General features: G+C 36.9%; 1 protein-coding gene and 1 long non-coding RNA gene across 8 annotated transcripts in view; one reads left to right on the top strand and one right to left on the bottom strand.

The window, feature by feature from the left end:
• LOC123793334 (uncharacterized) overlaps window positions 1-21,467 on the top strand; it is a 500,602-nt gene that overhangs the window by 107,891 nt on the left and 371,244 nt on the right. The gene's annotated exons all lie outside the window — the stretch shown is intronic.
• The window catches only part of LOC123793328 (bifunctional heparan sulfate N-deacetylase/N-sulfotransferase 3), a 174,774-nt gene that overhangs the window by 82,573 nt on the left and 70,734 nt on the right, over window positions 1-21,467 (bottom strand). For all 4 annotated transcript variants that reach the window (XM_045799081.2, XM_045799080.2, XM_045799082.2 and 1 more), the window contains 2 exons: window positions 10,760-10,945; window positions 1,064-1,192 (listed from right to left, as the gene is read on the bottom strand). In XM_045799081.2, the coding sequence (XP_045655037.2) occupies window positions 1,064-1,192; window positions 10,760-10,945 (315 nt within the window). The remainder of the gene's footprint in view (window positions 1-1,063; window positions 1,193-10,759; window positions 10,946-21,467) is intronic.

Here is a 21,467-nt window from a genome sequence, read left to right as displayed (position 1 = left end):
CATCATCACTAATCATCAGGGAAATACAAAACAAAGCTACGTGAGATATCACCTCACACCTGGCTACAATCAACAAAAAAGAAACAACAGGTGTTGGTGAGGATGTAGAGAAAGAAGAACTGTCTCGCACTACTGATGGGATGCAAAGTACAGGTACTCTGGAAAACAGTATGGAGATTCCTTAAACAGTTAAAAATAGAACTACCCTCTGATCCAGCAACCGTACTGCTAGATATTAACCCAAAGAATATAAAAACACTAATTCAAAGGGATACATGCACCACAGTGTTTGTAGCAGTATTATCTACAATAGCCAAATTACAGAAACAGCCCAAATGTCCACCAACTGATGAATGGATAAAGAAGATGTGGCATATATATAATGGAATATTACTCAGCCATAAAAAGGTATGACATCTTGCCATTTGCAATGATGTGGATGGATTTACAGAGTATTATGTGAAGTGAAATAAGTCAGTCAGAAAAAGACAAATACCATATGATTTCACTCACATGTGGAATTTAAGAAACAAAACAAGCAAAGGGAAAGAAAAGAGAGAGAGGCAAACCAAGAAACAAACTCTTAACTTTAGAGAACACACTCTGACGGTTACCAGAGGGGAGGTGGTATCGGGTGATGAGCATCACGTGTTGTATGGAAGTGTTGAATCACTGTATTATACATCTGAAATGAACATTATGCTGTATGTTGACTGGAATTTAAATAAAAACTTAAAAAATATATTGTTCTCCATAAAAGCAAGAAATCTCTGAATTCTGAAAACTTTTCAATGCAAAGGAGGTTCTGGAGCACTTTCTTGGCTTTCCATAAGTTCCTCATGTCACTGCTACTTGTAGAATGAGTTTGCCTCCATCTCTAGATGTGGTTCCATTGAATTTTTTTCTGTTTTGGAGCTAGAACTTCATATTGATTTGGCTGAAACTACCCAAACTCTGGCCTTTTTGTCAGAGTAATTTTCAGCCACCCTGCCATTTTTCATCATTTTTTTTCTTTTATTTCTTTTTTTTTTTTTTTTTTTTGAGAATAACTCAAAGTACTTACTGGATTGAGAACCACAGTGAAGAAAAGTTCACCTCCTTGGATACTCTTGTCCAGCTCTTTGGGACCTCCTGGATATTCTTTGTAGAAAATTGTGTGAGTGAAAAGCCCACAGGTTTGTCTTGGAAGAACCTGAAGGAAGAATAAACAAATAAAGAAGAAGTTCCTTCAACCAATTAATTTGTTGAAACTTGGGTTTTTTCTCATGGTGTCATTATTCAACTCTTAACTAAGACCCAGAAAATCCTTCATACTCTGGGAAAGCAAGAATGACATCAGTACAGAAGGAATACTGAAGAAAGTTGAAGAAATATTTTAAAACTAAGATAGACTTTGAATTATTTTAGCCACTTATCTATTTTAAATCTCCAAGTCAGTCCTGCTGCTGTGAAGCCTAGTATGTTCCAGCATCTTAAGAAATAAAAAAGAAGTGAAAATGAGACTTTAAAAATATTGGAATTGTCTACCCTGTAATCTAGTAGGCAGAAATTTTAAGGATAATAATTTCTGCCAAATTCTACACATGCAGTAGAAAATGAAGTCAATTATTAACTTAATGAAATTCTTAAGAAATGGTGATATTATGCTAAGTGAAATAAGTCAATCAGAGAAAGACAATTATCATATGGTTTCACTCACATATGGAATATAAGAAACAGGGCAGAGGACCGTAGGGGAAGGGAGGGAAAACAGAATAGTAAGTCATCAGAGAGGGAGAAAAACCATGAAAGACTCTTCACTATAGGAAACAGAGGGTTGTTGGAGGGGAGGTGGATGGGGGGATAACTGGGTGATGGGCATTAAGGAGGATACGTGATGTGATGTGATGTGATGAGCACTGGGTGTCATATGCAACTGATAAATTACTGAATTCTACATCTGAGACTATGCACTATAAATTGGCTAATTGAATTTAAATAAAGAAAAGAAATGACATTTTAAATTAGAACAAATATTTGAGACACAAATCATAGTGTCTTTTCTCGTCTGGAAGGACTACTGCCCCAAATTTTAAGTCTGAAGCCTGCCAGTTCCAAAAGTTAAAAAGAGGTTTTGCTTTTGATTATTAATTTTTATAAACCATCATAAACAAAATGATAAAACATCACTTAGGAAAAAACCTTATTTTCATCCTTTGTATATGAAAGCCATTATTTGTTTCAATTATACACATTTGTGATAAGGATATTTTTTTCCCCAAATTCTTACAGCTCTTCTGGTAAAATAACAGTGCAATTATAAAAGAAAGTGTGAATGCTGTGCAGGATGGTACAATCTTTAGCTAAATCTTATATAATGACTTCATAATGACCTGTGTTTCTCACTATGTACTTGAAGTAGTAGACAATAAATGAATATGCTTTGGAGAGCTACAAGCTTACAGAATCTTAAATGCACAAGTCTTCTGCTTATTGTCCTCAGTAAATTGATCTTCATTTTTTCTGTCTTTATTCTTAAAGCACATGTATCTCAGTAAGTGCTTTCAAAATATTACCTACCTAGGACTTTTCATGCTTTGCAACCCTCTACAAATATTCTAGTTCTTTTCCTTTAGTTTCTGTATTATAATAAATTTCAGTCTAGTCCTTGAAAGTTTTCTTACAAAAAACACAATTCTTAGCTTAATCAGTATATCATACACTGCTGTGTAAATCAAAACTTTATATATCCTATTTATTTTTGTAAATCAGTCAAATATTCTTGGGAGCTATTCTATCTTGATGAAATAGTTAAAAGAACTTCAATTTATTGCCGAGTATTAGCTCTGGTGATGTTTAGGTTTAATAGTACCACACTTTCTTACAATGTTATGCACAAAATCAATGGCAAACAAGAACCCACTGCAAAGATATTCTAACTGAATTAAATATATTCCCTAACAATTCATGAAAATATCATTTTCCTGGAAATCAAAGCTTTATACAGCATTTATTCATTTTTTTAAACAAATACATATTCAATGCTATGTAAGTCCATGTGGTAGAACACAAAGATATATTCTTTCTACTCTTGAAGAATTTAAAGTATATCAGAATAAAGAGAAATACCCCAAAGCTAAATAATGAAATCCCCACATGTGATTAAATGCTAGGTTAGTTTTACATTCTTTTTTTTTTTTTTTTTTTTTTTTTTTTTTTTTTTTTATTAATAATGATTTTTTATTATATTATGTTAGTCACCATACAGTACATCCCCGGTTTTCGATGTAAGGCTCGATGATTCATTAGTTGTGTATAACACCCAGTGCACCATGCAATATGTGCCCTCCTTACTACCCATCACCGGTCTATCCCATTCCCCCACCCCCCTCCCCTCTGTAGCCCTCAGTTTGTTTCTCATAGTCCATAGTCTCTCATGTTTCATTCCCCCTTCTGATTACCCCCCCTTTCTTTATCCCTTTCTTCCCCTACTGATCATTCTAGTTCTTATGTTCCATAGATGAGAGAAATCATATGATAGTTGTCTTTCTCTGCTTGACTTATTTCACTAAGCATTATCTCCTCCAGTGCCGTCCATGTTGTAGCAAATGTTGAGAACTCGTTCTTTCGGATAGCTGAGTAATATTCCATTGTATATATGGACCACAACTTCTTAATCCAGTCATCTGTTGAAGGGCATCTCGGCTCCTTCCATGATTTAGCTATTGTGGACATTGCTGCTATGAACATTGGGGTGCATATGGCCCTTCTCTTCACTACGTCTGTATCTTTGGGGTAAATACCCAGTAGTGCAATGGCTGGATCATAGGGTAGCTCAATTTTTAACTTTTTAAGGGACCTCCACACGGTTTTCCAGAGTGGCTGTACCAACTTGCATTCCCACCAACAATGTAGGAGGGATCCCCTTTCTCCACATCCTCTCCAACAATTGTTGTTTCTTGCCTTGTCTATTTTTGCCATTCTAACTGGCGTAAGGTGGTATCTCAGTGTGGTTTTGATTTGAATTTCCTTGATGGCTAATGATTTTGAACATTTTTTCATGTGTCTGTTAGCCATTTGTATGTCTTCATTGGAAAAGTGTCTGTTCATATCTTCTGCCCATTTTTTGATTTGTTTATTTGTTTCTCGTGTATTGAGTTTGAGAAGTTCTTTGTAGATCTTGGATACCAGTCCTTTATCTGTAGTGTCATTTGCAAATATATTCTCCCATTCCGTGGGCTGCCTCTTAGTTTTTCTGACTGTTTCCTTGGATGTGCAGAAACTTTTAATCTTGATGAAGTCCCATAAATTCATTTTATCTTTTGTTTCTTTTGCCTTTGGGGATGTGTCATGAAAAAGGTTGCTTAGGCTGATGTCGTAGAGGTTGCTGCCTATGTTCTCCTCTAGAATTTTGATGGATTCCTGTCTCACATCGAGGTCTTTCATCCATTTGGAGTTTATTTTTGTGTATGGTGTGAGATAGTGGTCAAGTTTCATTCTTTTGCACGTAGCTGTCCAATTTTCCCAGCACCATTTATTGAAGAGACTGTCTTTTTCCCACCGGATGTTTTTTCCTGCTTTATCAAATATTAGTTGCCCAAAGAGCTGAGGGTCCATTTCTGGGCTCTCTATTCTGTTCCATTGGTCTATGTGTCTGTTTTTGTGCCAGTACCATGCTGTCTTTGTGATCACAGCTTTGTAGTACAGCTCGAAATCCGGCATTGTGATGCCCCCAGCTTTGTTTTTCCTTTTCAACAGTTCCTTGGAGATTCGGGGTCTTTTCTGGTTCCATACAAATTTAAGGACTATTTGTTCCAGTTCTTTGAAAAACGTTCTCGGTATTTTGATCGGGATAGCATTGAAAGTGTAGATTGCTCTGGGTAGCATGGACATTTTAACTATGTTAATTCTTCCGATCCATGAGCATGGAATATCTTTCCATCTTTTTATGTCTTCCTCAATGTCTTTTAAGAGTGATTTATAGTTTCTAGAATAAAGGTCCTTTACATCTCTGGTTAAGTTAATTCCAAGGTAACGTATGGTTTTTGGTGCTATTGTAAATGGGATGGATTCCCTGATTTCTCTTTCTTCGTTCTCGTTATTCGTGTACAGAAATGCAACTGATTTCTGAGCATTGATTTTGTATCCCGCCACGTTACTGAATTGCTCTATAACTTCTAATAGTTTGGGAGTGGCTTCTTTTGGGTTTTCCATATAGAGTATCATGTCGTCTGCGAAGAGAGACATTTTGACTTCTTCTTTGCCGATTTGAATACCTTTGATCCCTTTTTGTTGTCTGATTGCTGTTGCAAGGACTTCTAGTACTATGTTGAATAATAGTGGCGAGAGTGGGCATCCTTGTCGTGTTCCTGATCTTAAGGGAAAGGCTTCCAGCTTTTCCCCATTGAGAATAATATTTGCAGTAGGCTTTTCATAGATGGCTTTTATGAGATTGAGAAATGTACCTTCTATTCCTACACTCTGAAGGGTTTTAATCAGGAAAGGATGCTGTATTTTGTCAAATGCTTTTTCGGCATCGATTGAGAGGATCATATGGTTCTTGAGTCTTTTCTTGTTGATATGATGTATCACGCTGATTGATTTGCGAATATTGAACCACGCTTGCATCCCAGGTATGAATCCCACTTGATCGTGGTGGATAATCCTTTTAATGAACTGTTGGATTCTATTAGCAAGTATCTTGTTGAGGATTTTGGCGTCCATATTCATTAGGGAAATCGGTCTGTAATTCTCCTTTTTGAGGGGGTCTTTGCCTGGTTTGGGGATCAATGTAATATTGGCCTCATAGAATGAGTTTGGTAGCTTTCCTTCTGTTTCTATTTTTTGAAAAAGCTTTAGGAGAATAGGTATTATTTCTTCTTTGAATGTTTGGTAGAATTCCCCAGGAAAACCGTCCGGGCCTGGAGTTTTGTTATTTGGAAGGTTGTTTATCACTGACTCAATTTCTTCATAATTAATTGGCCTGTTTAAGAAATCAATTTCTTCCGGTTTCAATCTTGGTAGTTTATAGGTTTCCAGGAAGGATTCCATCTCTTCCAGATTGCTTAGTTTATTGGCATATAGCTGTTGATAAAAATTTCTAATAATCCTTCCAATTTCAATGGTGTTCGTCGTGACCTCTCCTTTTTCATTCATAATTTTAATAATCTGGGTCCTTTCTCTTTTCTTTTGGATAAGTCTTGCCAGTGGTCTGTCAATTTTATTGATTCTCTCCAAGAACCAGCTTCTAGTCCTGTTGATCTGCTCTACTGTACTTCTGGTTTCTGCTTGATTGATTTCAGCTTTAATTTTGGTCAACTGCTTCCTTGTGCGTGGATTAGGCCTGTCCCTCTGTTGCTGTTCCAGCTTCTTGAGGTGAGAATATAAAAACTGCATTTTAGATTTTTCTATTCTTTTGAGTGAGGCTTGGATGGCTATGTATTTCCCCCTTAGGACTGCCTTTGCAGTATCCCATAGGTTTTGGACTGTTGTATTTTCATTCTCATTGGTCTCCATAATTTGTTTAATTTGATTTTTGATTTCCTGGTTTATCGAGTCATTCCTGAGCAGGATGGTTCTTAGTCTCCAAGTGTTTGAGTTTCTTCCAAATTTTTCCTTGTGGTTGAGTTCCAATTTCAGAGCGTTGTGGTCTGAGAATATGCAGGGGATAATTTCAATCTTTTGGTATCGGCTGAGACCTGTTTTGTGTCCCAGAACATGGTCTATTCTTGAAAATGTTCCATGGGCATTAGAATAGAATGAGTATTCTTTGGTTCTGGGGTGTAGTGTTCTATATATATCTAAGAGGTCCAACTCGTCGAGTATGGCATTCAAAGCCTTTGATTCTTTGCTTAGTTTTTGCCAGGGTGTTCTGTCTATTTCTGAGAGTGGAGTGTTGAGGTCCCCTACTATTAATGTATTTTTATCTATATGTCTCTTTATTCTGGTTAAGAGTTGCCTTGTGTATCTTGCTGCTCCCCTGTTGGGGGCATATATATTTATAATTGTCATATCCACTTGTTGAATACTTCCTTTAAGAATAATATAGTGCCCTTCTGCATCTCTAACTATAGTCTGTAGTTTAAAATCCAATTTATCTGATATGAGAATTGCTACCCCAGCTTTCTTTTGAGGTCCATTTGCGTGAAAGATGGTACTCCATCCCCTTACTCTCAGTCTGAATGCATCTTTGGGTTCGAAATGAGTCTCTTGTAGACAGCAAATGGATGGGTCATTTCTTTTTATCCAATCTGCAACCCTGTGGCGTTTGAAACCAGAATTTAAACCATTAATGTTCAGGCTGAGTACTGAGAGATATGCTTTTAATTCTGCCATGTTGTCAGTAAAGTCTTTGTTTATATTGGCTGTGACTTTCTGTTTTGTATCACTCTTGGGGCCTTTTTACTTTTATAGAACCCCCCGTAATACCTCCTGTAGGGCTGGTTTCGTGGTTACGAAATTGGCTAGTGACTGTCGATTCTGAAATGTCTTTATTTCTCCATCAATTCTGAATGACAGCCTAGTTTTACATTCTGAAAGTGCATGATTTTGAGTCACTTTTGGGATTCAGTTTGAATATCTTGCTTGAAAAACTATAGAAACATAAAGAGCTGTCTTTGGGACTTGATTGCTTCACCGATTCTATGCAAAATGGAGAGAGAAGAGGAAAGAAATTTGAGTTTTGTCTATCATTCTCAAAATATTTGAGTTTGAACGCAGAGAAGAGGAAGTGCAAGGGCTTTACCCTGAAACTCTGGGAAGGATTGCACCTGCTGAGAGGATAAGAGCTACCATGAGCCCTAGGGTGATCATGTGGATCCTGTGGGCCACCTTAGGAGGCTGAGGAGTACTTAGAATGTGACAGGGTCATAGTCCATTGTCTTGCTCACTGAACTCAATGCTACACGACACTGAACATGTTCCTTGAAATAGCTCTCTTGTATTAGAGAGGGAATGAGAAAGGTGTTGTTGTTGTTGTTGTTTTAGGTATTTTGCTATGGACTGCCCCCTAGAACTGGTTCTGGGAGTGTTACACTATCAAACTCAAAGTTTGAGACATTGAGGAGACTATGGAAATCCTGCTGACAATAACTGGGAGATGGTTAAGAAAGCCGTAATCAACAAGAATCTTGACCAATGGGACCTGAAGCCAGTATCCTATACTGAAGACCTAAACCTGGAGCAGCTGTCAACAAATGCTTCTAGGAGCCACCAGTAAAGACCACATAGGAAGCTGGCAAAAGGACTAATGGGAATCTTTATCCATGGGCATCTCCATTAGAAACAGAAAGTAGATAATCAGGATGTGTAGTCTAATTGCTTAGAGGTCTCTGGCTTTCTCCAGAGAGTCACATTTAGCAACCAGGGGTTAAGGTAGAGAGTCCCGGTTTTTCCTTAATTTCTTACTGAATGAAGATCAAATTTGTCCAGCAGACAGTGCACTAGGACTGGAAACTCAGAGACTCTGATTAGGGCACAAACACCTTGAAATGTAGTAGGCTTTTATATTCTTAGTGGAGTTACAAGATGATCTGTTAGGGGAATTCACAGAAGAGGAGGCCTGAGTTACCTGCTCAGCTGTCACACAGCAAGGTGCTTTACATTAAATTGTAGGATATGGACTTGATATTGAGGAATAAAGGGAATAAGAATAGGTAGAGAGTGGTCAGAAAGTCTTTCAAGGTAGAATAAATGACAAAAACGTGGACACGGCAATTCTGTCTTAGAACATTTTGGCTGGAGTGAGTCTGTATTAGCTGTAGAAAATTAGAAGATAGAAAGGTAGATTTAGTCTAAACTGTTTTCAGGTACCAGAAGAGCAAGTTAAGGGGCGTGGAGATAATTGGAAGTATCAAGGTTAGGAAGGCAGTGTTTTAAAAAGAATAAAAGATGGGCACCATCTGTGGGATAGGCTGTAGTGTGGGGGGTAAATGGAAGCTATAAACAAAGTAGGAACCAGCAGCATAGTTGACACATGAAATCAAGGCAGTGAATTAGGCTGTGGGAAACCAGGGAAATAAAAATTTATGATAAAGGAATTACTGATGGAATGTAGAGACTGGAAGTTAGAAGGCAGTGGCCAGCATGGTGTTCGAATTGCAGAACTGAATTAGGACTAGCAGGATCAATAATAGCTGGGTTGAAGGGAAGAAATGAGTTTCATTTAAGGCCTTTGGAATTTGATTCATGAGTATTAAAAAAAAAAGTTTTCCTCATCTCATAAAACAAAATATGGGTGTGATATTTTTTTCCTTTTCATTCTCTTCCTAGGAGGGCATATTGGCTCTTGTGGTCTTAACTTGCATCTCTATTTGGATGACTCCAAGCCATGTTCTCTCTCTTTTACTGCATAATCAACTGCCTGCTGAGAATTTCCCACTTGGAAATTCTCATCCGAGAGCCCACAAAGCAAATATAGAGGGTTTTTTTGGATTGCTACAAAACTGAAGCCATAGGGACAGTTCCATCAAAACAGGAAATCTGCTAGAGCCTTTATTACCTGTAAGATTCATGCATTTATAATACAGGTAAAATATGTTTTCAGGAGAAACAAAAAATGAACATATCGCATGGGACACAGCCAAGCAAATTTTCTGGCAGTACAAACAGAAACAGGAACAAAAGAGGACAACATTTAAAAAAGTCCTTAGAGACTTAAGTTCACTATTCTACTAAGACTGCATATGATTTTAAAATGGCAGGAAAGTATTGAATACTCTTAAATTGTAACCCAGGTCTCCTAAACTCTCTTTGGTCAAAAGGCTGGCAGCTTGAGGCATAGTGAGTTTATTTCCAGTAAAGAAGAAGGGCAGACTGGGATAAAATAGAGCCACTATGTCCTCCTCTAGCATTTACAACAGTTTTTATTGAGGAAAAAGTCAAGATGGGAGTTGACCCAAGTTAAATGTCATTATCCACTCTGTAATTTTTGCACACATTGGAAAACTGTCTGAAAAGAAGTCAGTTACACCTAATTCTAGAGTGTAGACATCTGGTCAAACTTAGTCTGACAGAGGATTACAGTGCCTCACCGCACAGTGTTCTTCTGTGTGGAATTCCTTCCCAGGATGAGTCTAAATTAGGAAGCCCCTTCCTAACATCAGTACTCTCTGGATTTTCTAGTCTGGGGAAAAAAGTAGGATTTAGTTCCTTTGGGAGGCCTCACGAAGTATTAGGTAATAACATATCTTGACAGTATGCATGTGTCACAATTGGAAAAACAAAATAGGGAAGCTTTGGAGAGAATTTGACAGTGGATGTAAATGACTTAATTAACATCGTCTGTTACAATCGTAGTCTATGTTATGATCTGTTAGTGATTATGCAGGACTTCAGGCATAGCTTCTTGTACGTAGTCGAGTTTTTTGTTTGTTTGCTTGGTCTGAAATGGTAAAGAGAAGAACACTTTGACCTGTAAAAGAGCAGCATGGCTAATACAGAGAGAGTTGGTTTTAGTTTTACATAAAAATTAACTTTTTGAAGAGATGATAGCTTCTGTAAATTACTGCAAGTCAGATATATTAATTTTTAGTATTTTAACATCAGTTCCTCATTAATAGTAGTAGTGTCAGAAGAAAAAAAAGTTATTTTATATTAGAAGAATTGTAAAGAAGTGACTTTCATTAGAACATCCTTTGCTTCGATATAAATATAATTCCTGCAGCAGGAAGCTTTTCCTATAGTTACGTGCTCAATATTGTGCTCTTTTGTTCTTTCTTCAAATGAAGAACGTAAATCTGGGAGAATTGGTTGTACCCTGTGCATACCGGAGGAAGCTCACCATGATGTTTTTGTGGATGAAGCCTCTCCGGTATCTAGCTGGTTTCAGATGTGGATATTCTTCAGTGCTGGTGATTCTAATATTCCAAACCTTCTTCCAGGCCTCGTAAAGCTGAACGTGTACAGGGTAGACGCCTGAATGGTGAGGGGCCACCGCGTAGCCCATGTCGGTAGGAATGCCGTGCTCCTAAGACCAAGCAAACGTTAATTAGAATGTGTGAAGATTTAAGTTGATCCTATTTTTATCCCAGGATTTTCAAATGTACTACAAATGCATTTGTTTAAATCCATCTTTACTTAATTGTATTGTAAAATTAAGGTGTCATGACAACCTTTAGGTGTCATGAAGCCTGGTAACCGTTCCACCAGTCTTGATGTTAATAGATTTGTGTTTAAGAGGGGGCGGAACAGAACTAACGATTTTAATGAATACGTTGAAAGAGTCTGCATCTAGTGCATCTTGTCTTAGCCACCTAGTCTTCTATTCTCACAATTTCAATAAATTAAATGACAGGCACTTGCAACAAACAACACTCAGCACTCCCCACAAAAATAAGACCCACATTTATTAGAGGGACAGAACACGTTCCAAGTTCACTAGACCTGCTAACAGGATTTTATTTTGCCTGTTGCCCAGGTTCTACCAAATTTGCCAGTCCCTCAGCATGTGGGCCAGTAATAGACTATGTTCCCTGCCTTAGAGGAAGCACACACCTGCAATGAGAAAATGTGTTAAATCTTATAGAGCAATTTTCTTTGAAGTTGAAGTCCTGGTTATAGTAAAAGTAGAAGGTACTGAAAGAACCAAATAATCTGGAAATTTAGTTGGTTTGAAGTCGAGATTTTGTATATAAAATGAGTCCATTTAAAAAAAAATAGTTTTAAAATCACACATACATATGTGCATACCACATACACTACTATCTTCTATTCAGTTTGTCCTGACCAGGTCAGAAAATTCCAAACATAAATTTGTGTGGCATCTGGATATATTGGAGGGGGTTTGGGGAAACCTTGTATAATTGTCATTGTTCTTTTTCATGTGAGTTGGTCCATTAATCCTGAAACATAGAGGAATCTTCTGGCATAGAGGGAAATTGCACAGGCATAAAAGATGAAACACATCTTTTATAAAAAGAATAACCATGGCTTCAGCAGTAGATATGTATTTTTTTCTCTTGAAAAATAGTTTGTTTTTCTATCTGTATTTTCAATTGCTTTATAGTCTTCAAAAGTTCCACCCAAATAGGCCTCCTTAGAATTAGTCATGGCTTTTCTTCGTGCCAAAGAACAATTTCACATACAGAGAACCATAGTCTCAGGATGCTAAATGAATTGACTTGCAGAAATATGCTCCAAATGGGTATGGAAAAAGAAGCTGGCTTTGTTTGGCTAGTTTGTATGGCTAGCTTTTTTTTTTTTTTTCCAACTTATATAATAACAGGAGGTGAAGGAAGTATAGAAAGCCCTGAAAGAAAGAAAATGGGTAGCCAATGGTTTATTGTTCCTTAAGTATCTGTCCAACTCCTTCACATGGCATAAAAGGCCCTCAACATTTGGTCCCAAACCTGTCTACATAGCCTATCTCCTACCATCATTCATCCTCCCCACCCCCAATTTCTGATGATTCCCTTCAAGTCTTTGCTGTACACTGTATGCTCTGTCCCCCTCAAGTGGAATGCCCCTTACCCCTTGTCTTGTAAATTCTATCCATCATTTAAGAGCGAGTTCAGTCAGATGTACTGGAATTGCCGAAAAGGGGAGCTGCCACATTTGTTCCATGAGAAAGAGAATGAGTGGTATTAGAGTGGAGTAGCCCATGCCTGTGTTTCTGAAGGGTGACAGAGAAAGTTTCGTGTTCTTCATTGTATTTCCATCTTTGTAGAAATGGCCATATTTAATGAAATTGCTATTATATCATTTAGAATTTCTCTAAAAACTGAGTTAAAATATCTCACTGGATTCCTTTTACTGGTTTTTAGAAACTCAAACTAAACCAAATTTTTTCAACTAAAAATAATTCACCAGTGCACACTTTGTGTTAGAAAAGGTCAGTGAAGTACTCATGTAAATTGGTTCGAAAACAGGGGTGCAGTGATGATCGACCAGTTGAAAGAAAATGAATTTCAACCATAGAAATTTAAAGGAAAAAAATTAACAATTACAGCTTAACAGTTTCTTAAGAAGCAAGGATGAAATTCACGATGATAGGAACTGGATTACTAAATTCAAATATCTCCAAATTTGTAAGAAATTATGGTGATAGAAAGTTCAAGGTAGTTTTCAATGCCCATAAGTGGTCAGCTCTGTGTTCAGGAACCCCATGTAAGAAAAGGATGGTCCCACACAGCAGGGACACTTCCCTTCTTTAGGAATATTCCCAAATATTTGGTGACCAATATATGCAGAATTTTATTTTTACTTCCAGCCTTTAACACTGAAGAAATACTGAGGCTCCTTAGTCTCATCTTTTGTGTGCTGGTGCCATGCGTCACAGTGGTAGAAAACTCCACTTCTGGCGTCAGATATATCTGGCCATTTCACCCTCCCGTTTTCTACCTGTGTGGTGTTTGGCAAATGATTTATGACCTCTAAGCCTCATGTCCTGTTCTCTAAACTATTAGTCATAGAGTACTGATCTTGAAGGGGTTCAGAGTATTTAGTGCATGATACACATTCACTGTATGTTGTTTATTGTTGTCATTACTGCCCTGCCTCCATTTATTTTTTTTATAAGCTACGATCCTACTGCTCAACTATAATGTGGAAATTATGAAACCAGCGGGCCATCTTTTTATCAGTAAAAGAGCTATTAAACCCTCTTTTCTGCTTTTGTTGTGGATTTTGGGAATCTCTCATGTGAGGATTCTGTGACTTCTATCTTAATATCTCTTCCTGTGCCTGCTTCCCTCCTGATGTGTCCAAATAGTCGCAACCAGTGCCATGCGGCTCCAGCCTATAAATCATTGAGAGTTAGTCAGTAGGAAATCTTTTAAAAGAGCTTTCGATGAAGGCAATATAAATTGGCCCCCAAATTTGCATTCAATACCAGAAAGAACACTGGAAATGTTCTTGCACGGAAAAGTTTGGGCTAAGAGGTAGGTAGTGTGTTTTGGAAGGCAGGCTATCGGGTTTTAGAGGGGTTTAGAGGGGCTTAATTCTTGACTGTTATTCTCTTCCAAATCTTTTAATTTGAAATTAAACACATAATATTTTGTTATCTGGGCCAAAAGTCTAAAATACTAGACATGTTGGCTTAAAAAGTTAATTCTCCTTCTTCATTAATCCTTGACTGAAAGTAACATCTTAGTTCCAGGATATCAAGATTTTCCTGGTGGAGGACATGACCAAAAAGACTGGGAAATATGGCTAGGTTACTATAAAATGTAAGTCAGGTGCTTGAAACAATGTAGGATTAATGAGCCTTACAATCGAACCCTTCATCTCCACCTCTCAACTCTACCAGATATGCTCTTTCCCCAGGGTTCCTCCAAGTCATTAAATGACACTATCAGCCATCAGCCAAATAATGACTATTTAGGAAAAGTTAGATGTTGTTCTTGACACCTATTTCCTCATTCTGTCCTAAGTCCAGGCTATTATCATAGCCTATCAGTACTACCTCCAGTATGTATCTTAAATCTATCCACTTTTCTCCAGTTCGGTCATCACCATTATCCTGGTCCATTATCCTGGTCCATATCCCGAGACCATTTTCCTGGTCTCATCTACTACGGTTTTCGTGGTTTTGTAGCATTGGCTCCTAACTCTTCTACCCATTTCCTCTTCTGCTACATCAAATCCATTTTCCACATAGCAGCCAAAGTAATACTTAAAAGTCACAATATGATCATATAACTTTCTATTCAAAGTCTATTCTTGGTTTCCCCTTGCACTTATGATAAAATACAAAATTCTTAGGATAGCTCCAAGCCTTGCATGATAAGACCCTCTCTCTAGTCTCATTTTGCACTATCCTCCACCCTTCACTGTATTTTAGTCATGTTAATCTTTTCCTGAAATTCACCAAGGGCTTTCCTACCATAGCATCCTCTTATATATGATTTTCTCAGCCTGGAATGTCCCTATTCCAACTCTTCCCCTGGATAAATGTGATACCTCTTTTTGGTAATTTATTCTGTCATATCTACAAAAAGCCTGCACTGACAAGTCCTGATCTAAATTAAGTCCGCATTAAGACTTCTCCTTATAGCCTTCATTTCTTTTTCATAGTACACGGGATGATTTGCAAGTGAATATTGTTCTGTATAATTATTTCTTAATGTCTGTCTTCCTCACTAAACAATAGACTCTGCAAATACTGGGTTCTGTTTCATTCACTGCTGTAAGCCCAGTATCTTGCCAATAGCAAGCACTCAATAAATATTAGTGAGTAAGTTTGTGAACGGATTCTGACCACCTCCCTCTCATGCTTTCTCAATGATCTCACTTAAACGCTCAGTTCACGTGCAGACATATGGGTAACTGACAGGGAAATTTAATACTTACATAAGTAATATTTGAAAACACTTTTGAGACTGTAGTTAAAAATTATTATTCAAGGGCAAAACAGACATGTTTATTTATTATTATGAACTTACATTTTTAAAATTATACCATAGAATAAAAATTGTAAGATTTTCATAAATTATGCATTTAAATACTTCCAAATAGAGAATGTGAAGATAATACATTTTTATCAAGCAAAAAGTGATTCTATAATTCCTTGGGAAAATTCCCCAAAAAAACCAAGAGAAGAAAAGAGGAAAAATTTGGTATTCAGGTATTTTAGCAACACCGAAGAATCATTGTTTATTACAGTCTTCAATAATATTTACTTAAATTCTTGCTAGTATTAAGAATGGTACTTTACTATTTTTTTAATTTGAGTATAGTTTACACACGATGTTAAAAGTTTCAGGTGTACACTTAGTGATTTGACAAGTTTATACAATATTGCTATGTTCACCACAAGTATAGCTGCCATTTGTCCCATTACATCATTATTACAATATCATTGACTGTATTCCTTATGCTCTGCTCTTTATTTCTGTGACTTACTCATTCCATAACTGCAGGCCTGTATCTCCCACTCTCCTTCACCCATTTTGCCCAACCCCTTCCTCCCTCCCCTTTGGCAACCATTGGTTTGTTCTCTGTATGTATAGTTCTGATTCTGCTTTTTGTTTGTTTATTCTCTGTCTTTTTAAAGATTCTATTTATGAGTGGAATCATATGGTATTTGCCTTTCTTGGTCTGACTTATTTTGCCAAGCATAATAGAATGGTACTTTACTTTTAATATTTTTGTTTTAATCTTTTTTTTAAAGCTTTGATTTTTTTTTTTTATTCGACAGAGAGAGAGAGAGAGCAAGTGTGCACAAGCAGGGGGAGGGGCAGAGGGAAAGGGAGAAGCAGGCTCCCCGCTGAGCAGAGAGCCTGATGTGGGGCTCCATCCCAGGACCCTGGGATCATGACCAGAGCTGAAGGCAGAGGCTTAACCGACTGAGCTACCCAGTTGCCCCTGTTTCAATCTTTATTAACAGAAGAACCTTTTAAATTTCCATTTATGACTAGACTTGTTGCCTGTTTCCATATTTCTCAGATTAGCAAGTTTAAAAACCAATATAATTAGAAAACCCACAATGATAGGTAACCAAACAGACATTCTATACTCTATAGTAGAAAAAATCTAAAATTCATTACAACATAGTTTGGAAAAACTTATAAATGTTTTTCTGCAGTTCATTTGGTTAGGATGTCCAACTTCCTCAGTATGTAGATGTTCATTCTTTGGTTAACTGTATCATAGTACTGAGAATTTACATTTACAGTTTACATGGGTTTATGATAAAGTTTCTGTATGTTCACATTTGATAGTATATTTTGGAGTTGTTTCTAGAAAAAACATTGTTTTGCTTTGCTTTTTAAAGTGTCTTCCTTAGGAGATATTGCTTTTCACAAAGAAAAGAATACATTTTTCCAGATGATAGGAGCATGTTTGAAAAATGAAATCAGAACCTTTTATCATAAAAGACTTATGAGTGCATGCACATACCTGTGCATACACACACATATACACTATATATATATATATATATATATATATATATATATATATATATGAAGAAAATGATTTATGAACTAGTCCCTTAAATTTGAGGAGCATTTTAATGTTTCTAAAGATGATTTGTGTTCACCAACCAGGGAAGCTCTCCCCACTGTTTTTAATCCATGATCTAATCTTAAACTAACACATGTAATTTACCACCTATAAATTTAAGAAAGTAATAACCTCTTAAAATGTGATTGGCACATTTACATAAATTCCCCATGACAATGGAATGGTCGGTATCTACCAGAGAGTCTCAGGGATAGGAAGAGCATAGTATCATGGAGAAAGCACAGATGTAGGAGCCCTGGGCTCAATTTCAGTGCTACCCTTCATTCGTTGTGGAACTTTGGGCAGGTCTCCCTAAGCCTCACTTCCCTTGCTTGCCAAGTAGGGGTAACAAAATTATTTATAAAGAGTTGCAGAGAATGACAGATATAAACAATATTATTGGTCAATTACTACGTAATTTCCTTTCATTTTATTAACATTCTGTTTCCGTTTTAAACAACAAAAGGACGAGGAAAAATGGTAAACTAAGAATCCTTCACATCACTTATACCCTTCAAAAAACTCTTCAGAATTCTTTTTTTTTTTTTTTTTAAGATTTCATTTATTTATTTGACAGAGAGAGAGACAGCATGCAAGCAGGGGGAGTGGCAGAGGGAGAAGGAGATACAGGCTCCCTGCTGAGCAGGGGCTCATGCGGGGCTCAATCCCAGGACCCCAGGATCATGACCTGAGCCGAAGGCAGCTGCTTAACTGACTGAGCCCCCAGGTGCCCCCAGAATTCTTATTTAAGAGCAGACATTCCTAAAAGAAGATACAGTATCACTATCAATCTTATCTAGAAAAAGTATGTATTTTTTTTTCTGGAAAAAGTAATTGATATTATGTATAATATGGGAGGTAAAAATACTCCCGGCAAACCATAACTTTGATAAGACTGTACTAACAATATCCATAAAAACCCTCCTTGACACCATATATTCCCCTTCAAGTACCACCCCAAGTTAACAGCTTAATTATTTGAAAAACTTAAATGAAATTTAGTACACCAAATGCATTAACAAATTCCAGTAACAAAAGTTAAGCTAATAATTCAGTACCAATACTGAAATTTAACCTTCATTTTCACTGGTAACCTCTAAGAAGGAATTATCTGGGGAGAGCAACAGATTTTCTTCTACTCTTCCCTAATAATTATGTAATTTATTTTGAGTAAATTTCTATTTAACAGAGCATGCTGTTTTCCTCTCTTCGAGTTCCCTTCAGAATTTTTGAAGTGTCGTCATATCATTGTTGAGTGTTTCATAAGTAAACACACCACTAAAGTCTGTACTTTTGTAAGAATACTCAAAGGAATGATGTACACACTTGGACCTTACATAGGCTAGGCTCATTTTTTTTTTTTTTGAATTGCTGCAATTTCTTCAAGTAAACACATGAAGGAGTTTGTAGAAATGTAAAAAATGAATTTACAAAGATTTTTTTAATGGTGTAGCAAAACAACCAAAATTAATATTATCTGGAGACACAGTAGAGGAATTGGAGGGTTTAGTTTAATCCAGCTTTCTGGAGTGTGAAGTGATGAGCTTTATGTGGACCTTTGGGGTCCTTGAGAGGTAATAAAACTACAAACAATTCAGGGACAGGCTCAAATTCCCAACGTACTTGCAAGCACATTTAATCTTTCCAAAAACGCACAGGATTGATTACAGTAGGAATCTTTAAGTCTGCCTTGTACCAATTTTAATTGAAGTTTAATATTCCAAAAAGAAAAGAAAAACTGATATTACTACTGCATACCCTCCGGTATTTAAAATAGCCACAGGACAGTTAACACTTGTGGTGTTGGCTGCACAAACACTATAAATTACATAAATTATGTAAACAGCTACTTAAAAGAAAAACATGGTAAAAAGTAATTCTGATTATAAGGTTTTGGTAACAGAAGCAGCAATGCCATCGATACTGATACTGACTGCTGTTACCAAAACCTTATAATCAGAATGTTATTACTTCCCTAGAGAGTTATTTTAAACAAATTCAGAATATTAAAATCTGACTTTTTGGGCTTTAGAGCTTGATAGACCTGGGGTCAAATCCTTTCTCAGCTTTTCACTGGCTGTGTGATTTAAGGAAAATTATATAAGCGCTCTAAGCCTCACTTTCTGCACGCTCAATATGGGGCTGATCAGCCTCAGAAGTGGTTGTGAGGATATTTACTGAGGTCACGTGAAAAGCACTAAGCACAGTGTCTGGTAAATACCTGAAGGCTCAAATTTCTCTTCCTACATTTCGTCTGGAGAGTCTAGAAGCTTTCTAACTGAAATGCAAGGTTCTGTTTCATGTAGGGGAATAGAATAATAGAATTTCAAGTTTCACAATGTTCCCTGATCTGAGCATAAATTAAAGGGAAAGAATGGAGAATTAAGGAGGTTGGTTCAGATGCTGCTGCAATGATCCAGGTGCAGGGTGAAAAATGTGGAAGTGGAGTGGGGATAGAAAGTTTTGAAATGGAGCAGGATGTGGTACAAAGAAAGAGCTCATAGAAATTGTCGAATGACTGTGGATATGGAGTGGGAGATAGGAAAATGCCAAAGCAGGTGCAAGGTTAGCATTTGAGTGGACTTCACTGTCATTTCTTCTTTTGCCATTACTTCCATCCCACTCATGTTTATAATCACCTTTCTGAAACAAATGCCCCTTCCATTTTAATTAAATATAAGACACTCAAAAAGGAAGGAGCAGTCAAAATTTAGTAGCAGCATGCCTGGATCTGGAAATAAACCTTTCCCCAGCTCCATCCCCACATCTGACTCCAGCCCACCACTAAGAATTTCTTGGAGAATTCATAAAGGCTTTGAGTTCATTTTGTGTCCAAATAAATTTGGGCACTGAGGGACTATTTCCATGTAGGACATGTACTAAATTTATCTTTCTTTTTACAAAACCAGTTTAAATCACCCTATATGTGCTGGAGATGCAATGTAGATTTTTTTTTTTTAAAGGAAAAAAAAAGGAAAGGAATCGAAGAATAGTTTTCCACATTCTCCAGCTTGTTAAGGAGTCTTCCTATAGAAGACTTCCTATAGAATGGAAAAAAGACTTCCTATATGAAGTCTTCCTACAGAATGGAAAAAAGTAATCCAGAAAAGCATTTACAAAGAAAAGGACTAAGTTACTGAAGTAATCAAAACCACTTTCAAAAGTGTAATGATGCAGCTAAATGAGAAAAAATGCTGTGCCACTGTTGGAACGGGCAGGGGCCGGTATCCTCATGTGGGTGAAATCCGGAGTTTTTAAGGAAAAGCAGCAATTCATACTTGCATACTTTAATTAAGTACGCACAGATAGAAAATTGGGAGGCTCAAACCTTGATGTGATTTTTGACTCTTATTACCTTTTGCTTCCTCATCACCCATCTAATAAGAAGCCCTATTGATTCTATTTCAGAAATAGTTTTCATATTGCTCTCCTTTATAATCTCATTTCTGTTGGCTTAGTTAAAGCCGGTCTTTAACGAAAGTTAACAAGTTAAGCCTCTTCCTTGACTATTTCCATAGTAATCCAGTTTGTCTACTAACATCTAGTAGCTCTGCTCCGCTCTATCCTCAACACTCCCCCTCTAATGTTCTGTGATCCTACAGCCTATGTGGAAGAAACAGAACTCTGGGAAGGAGATGACAGTGTCATCTTGGAGTTCAAAATGCTTAAAATATGTAATTCTGAAAGTAATTAGATACGAAATTTCAATTTAGGAAAGCAGGTTCTAAAACATTCTGATGAAAAAAGGTGAAACAATTGCTAGGAATACACTAAAGGAGTACAGCTAAAGAAGGATAGCTTCTTTTCAAAAAAAAATGTAGTTCTTTCCAGAGAACTATAATTATTCAAAACAAGGAAGAAAACATCTATTTAACATAGTGATTAGGAGTCAGAAACGTCTGAATTCAAGTGACAGATCTGTGGCTTAGCTGTGTGGTTTGGAGCAATTACTAAACCTCTTCAAATATCAGCTTTGTTTTCTATAAAATGGAGATGACATCAGAACGGTTGTGATGGGGATTAATTTCTTTAAAGATTTTTTATTTATTCATTTGAGAGAGAGAGCAACAGAGCAAGGGAGAGAGAGCGACCAGCAGGGGCAGGATTAAATATGATTCATAAGAGAAAAAAATGAAATTATTAATTAAGAGTTCCAGCCACATAGTGAAGGGTCAATATTATTAGCTATTGTCCAAAGAAACTAACTACTTACAGGGCCCTCACATACACCAGGGTTTAAAACAGGTACATGAGATGAAAGGAAGTGCACATAACCAGGGGTGAAAACAACTACCAAAACAAAATAAACAAAAAAGGTAAACAAATAATGTGAAGGTGGCTAAAGTTCAAAGTGAGTTTATTTTCCAGAAATTGCTAATTAAAAACAACTCTAATCAGCAAAAGATACACAAGGAATATTCCATGTTCACAGCTGGAGAGGGGGAGGCTGAAATACTTTGATGATCAGTATCTCCTGTGATTCTGCTTTCCTCTATCAGAGAGAACAGCTTTTCAAAATACAGATGATGGTATAAACATAAACTTAG

This window comes from Ursus americanus, chromosome 13, assembly GCF_024610735.1.
Source record: "Ursus americanus isolate L20-20 chromosome 13, mUrsAme1.1.p, whole genome shotgun sequence".
Classification (NCBI taxonomy): domain Eukaryota; kingdom Metazoa; phylum Chordata; class Mammalia; order Carnivora; family Ursidae; genus Ursus; species Ursus americanus.
This window is presented reverse-complemented; position numbering and strand designations above follow the sequence as displayed.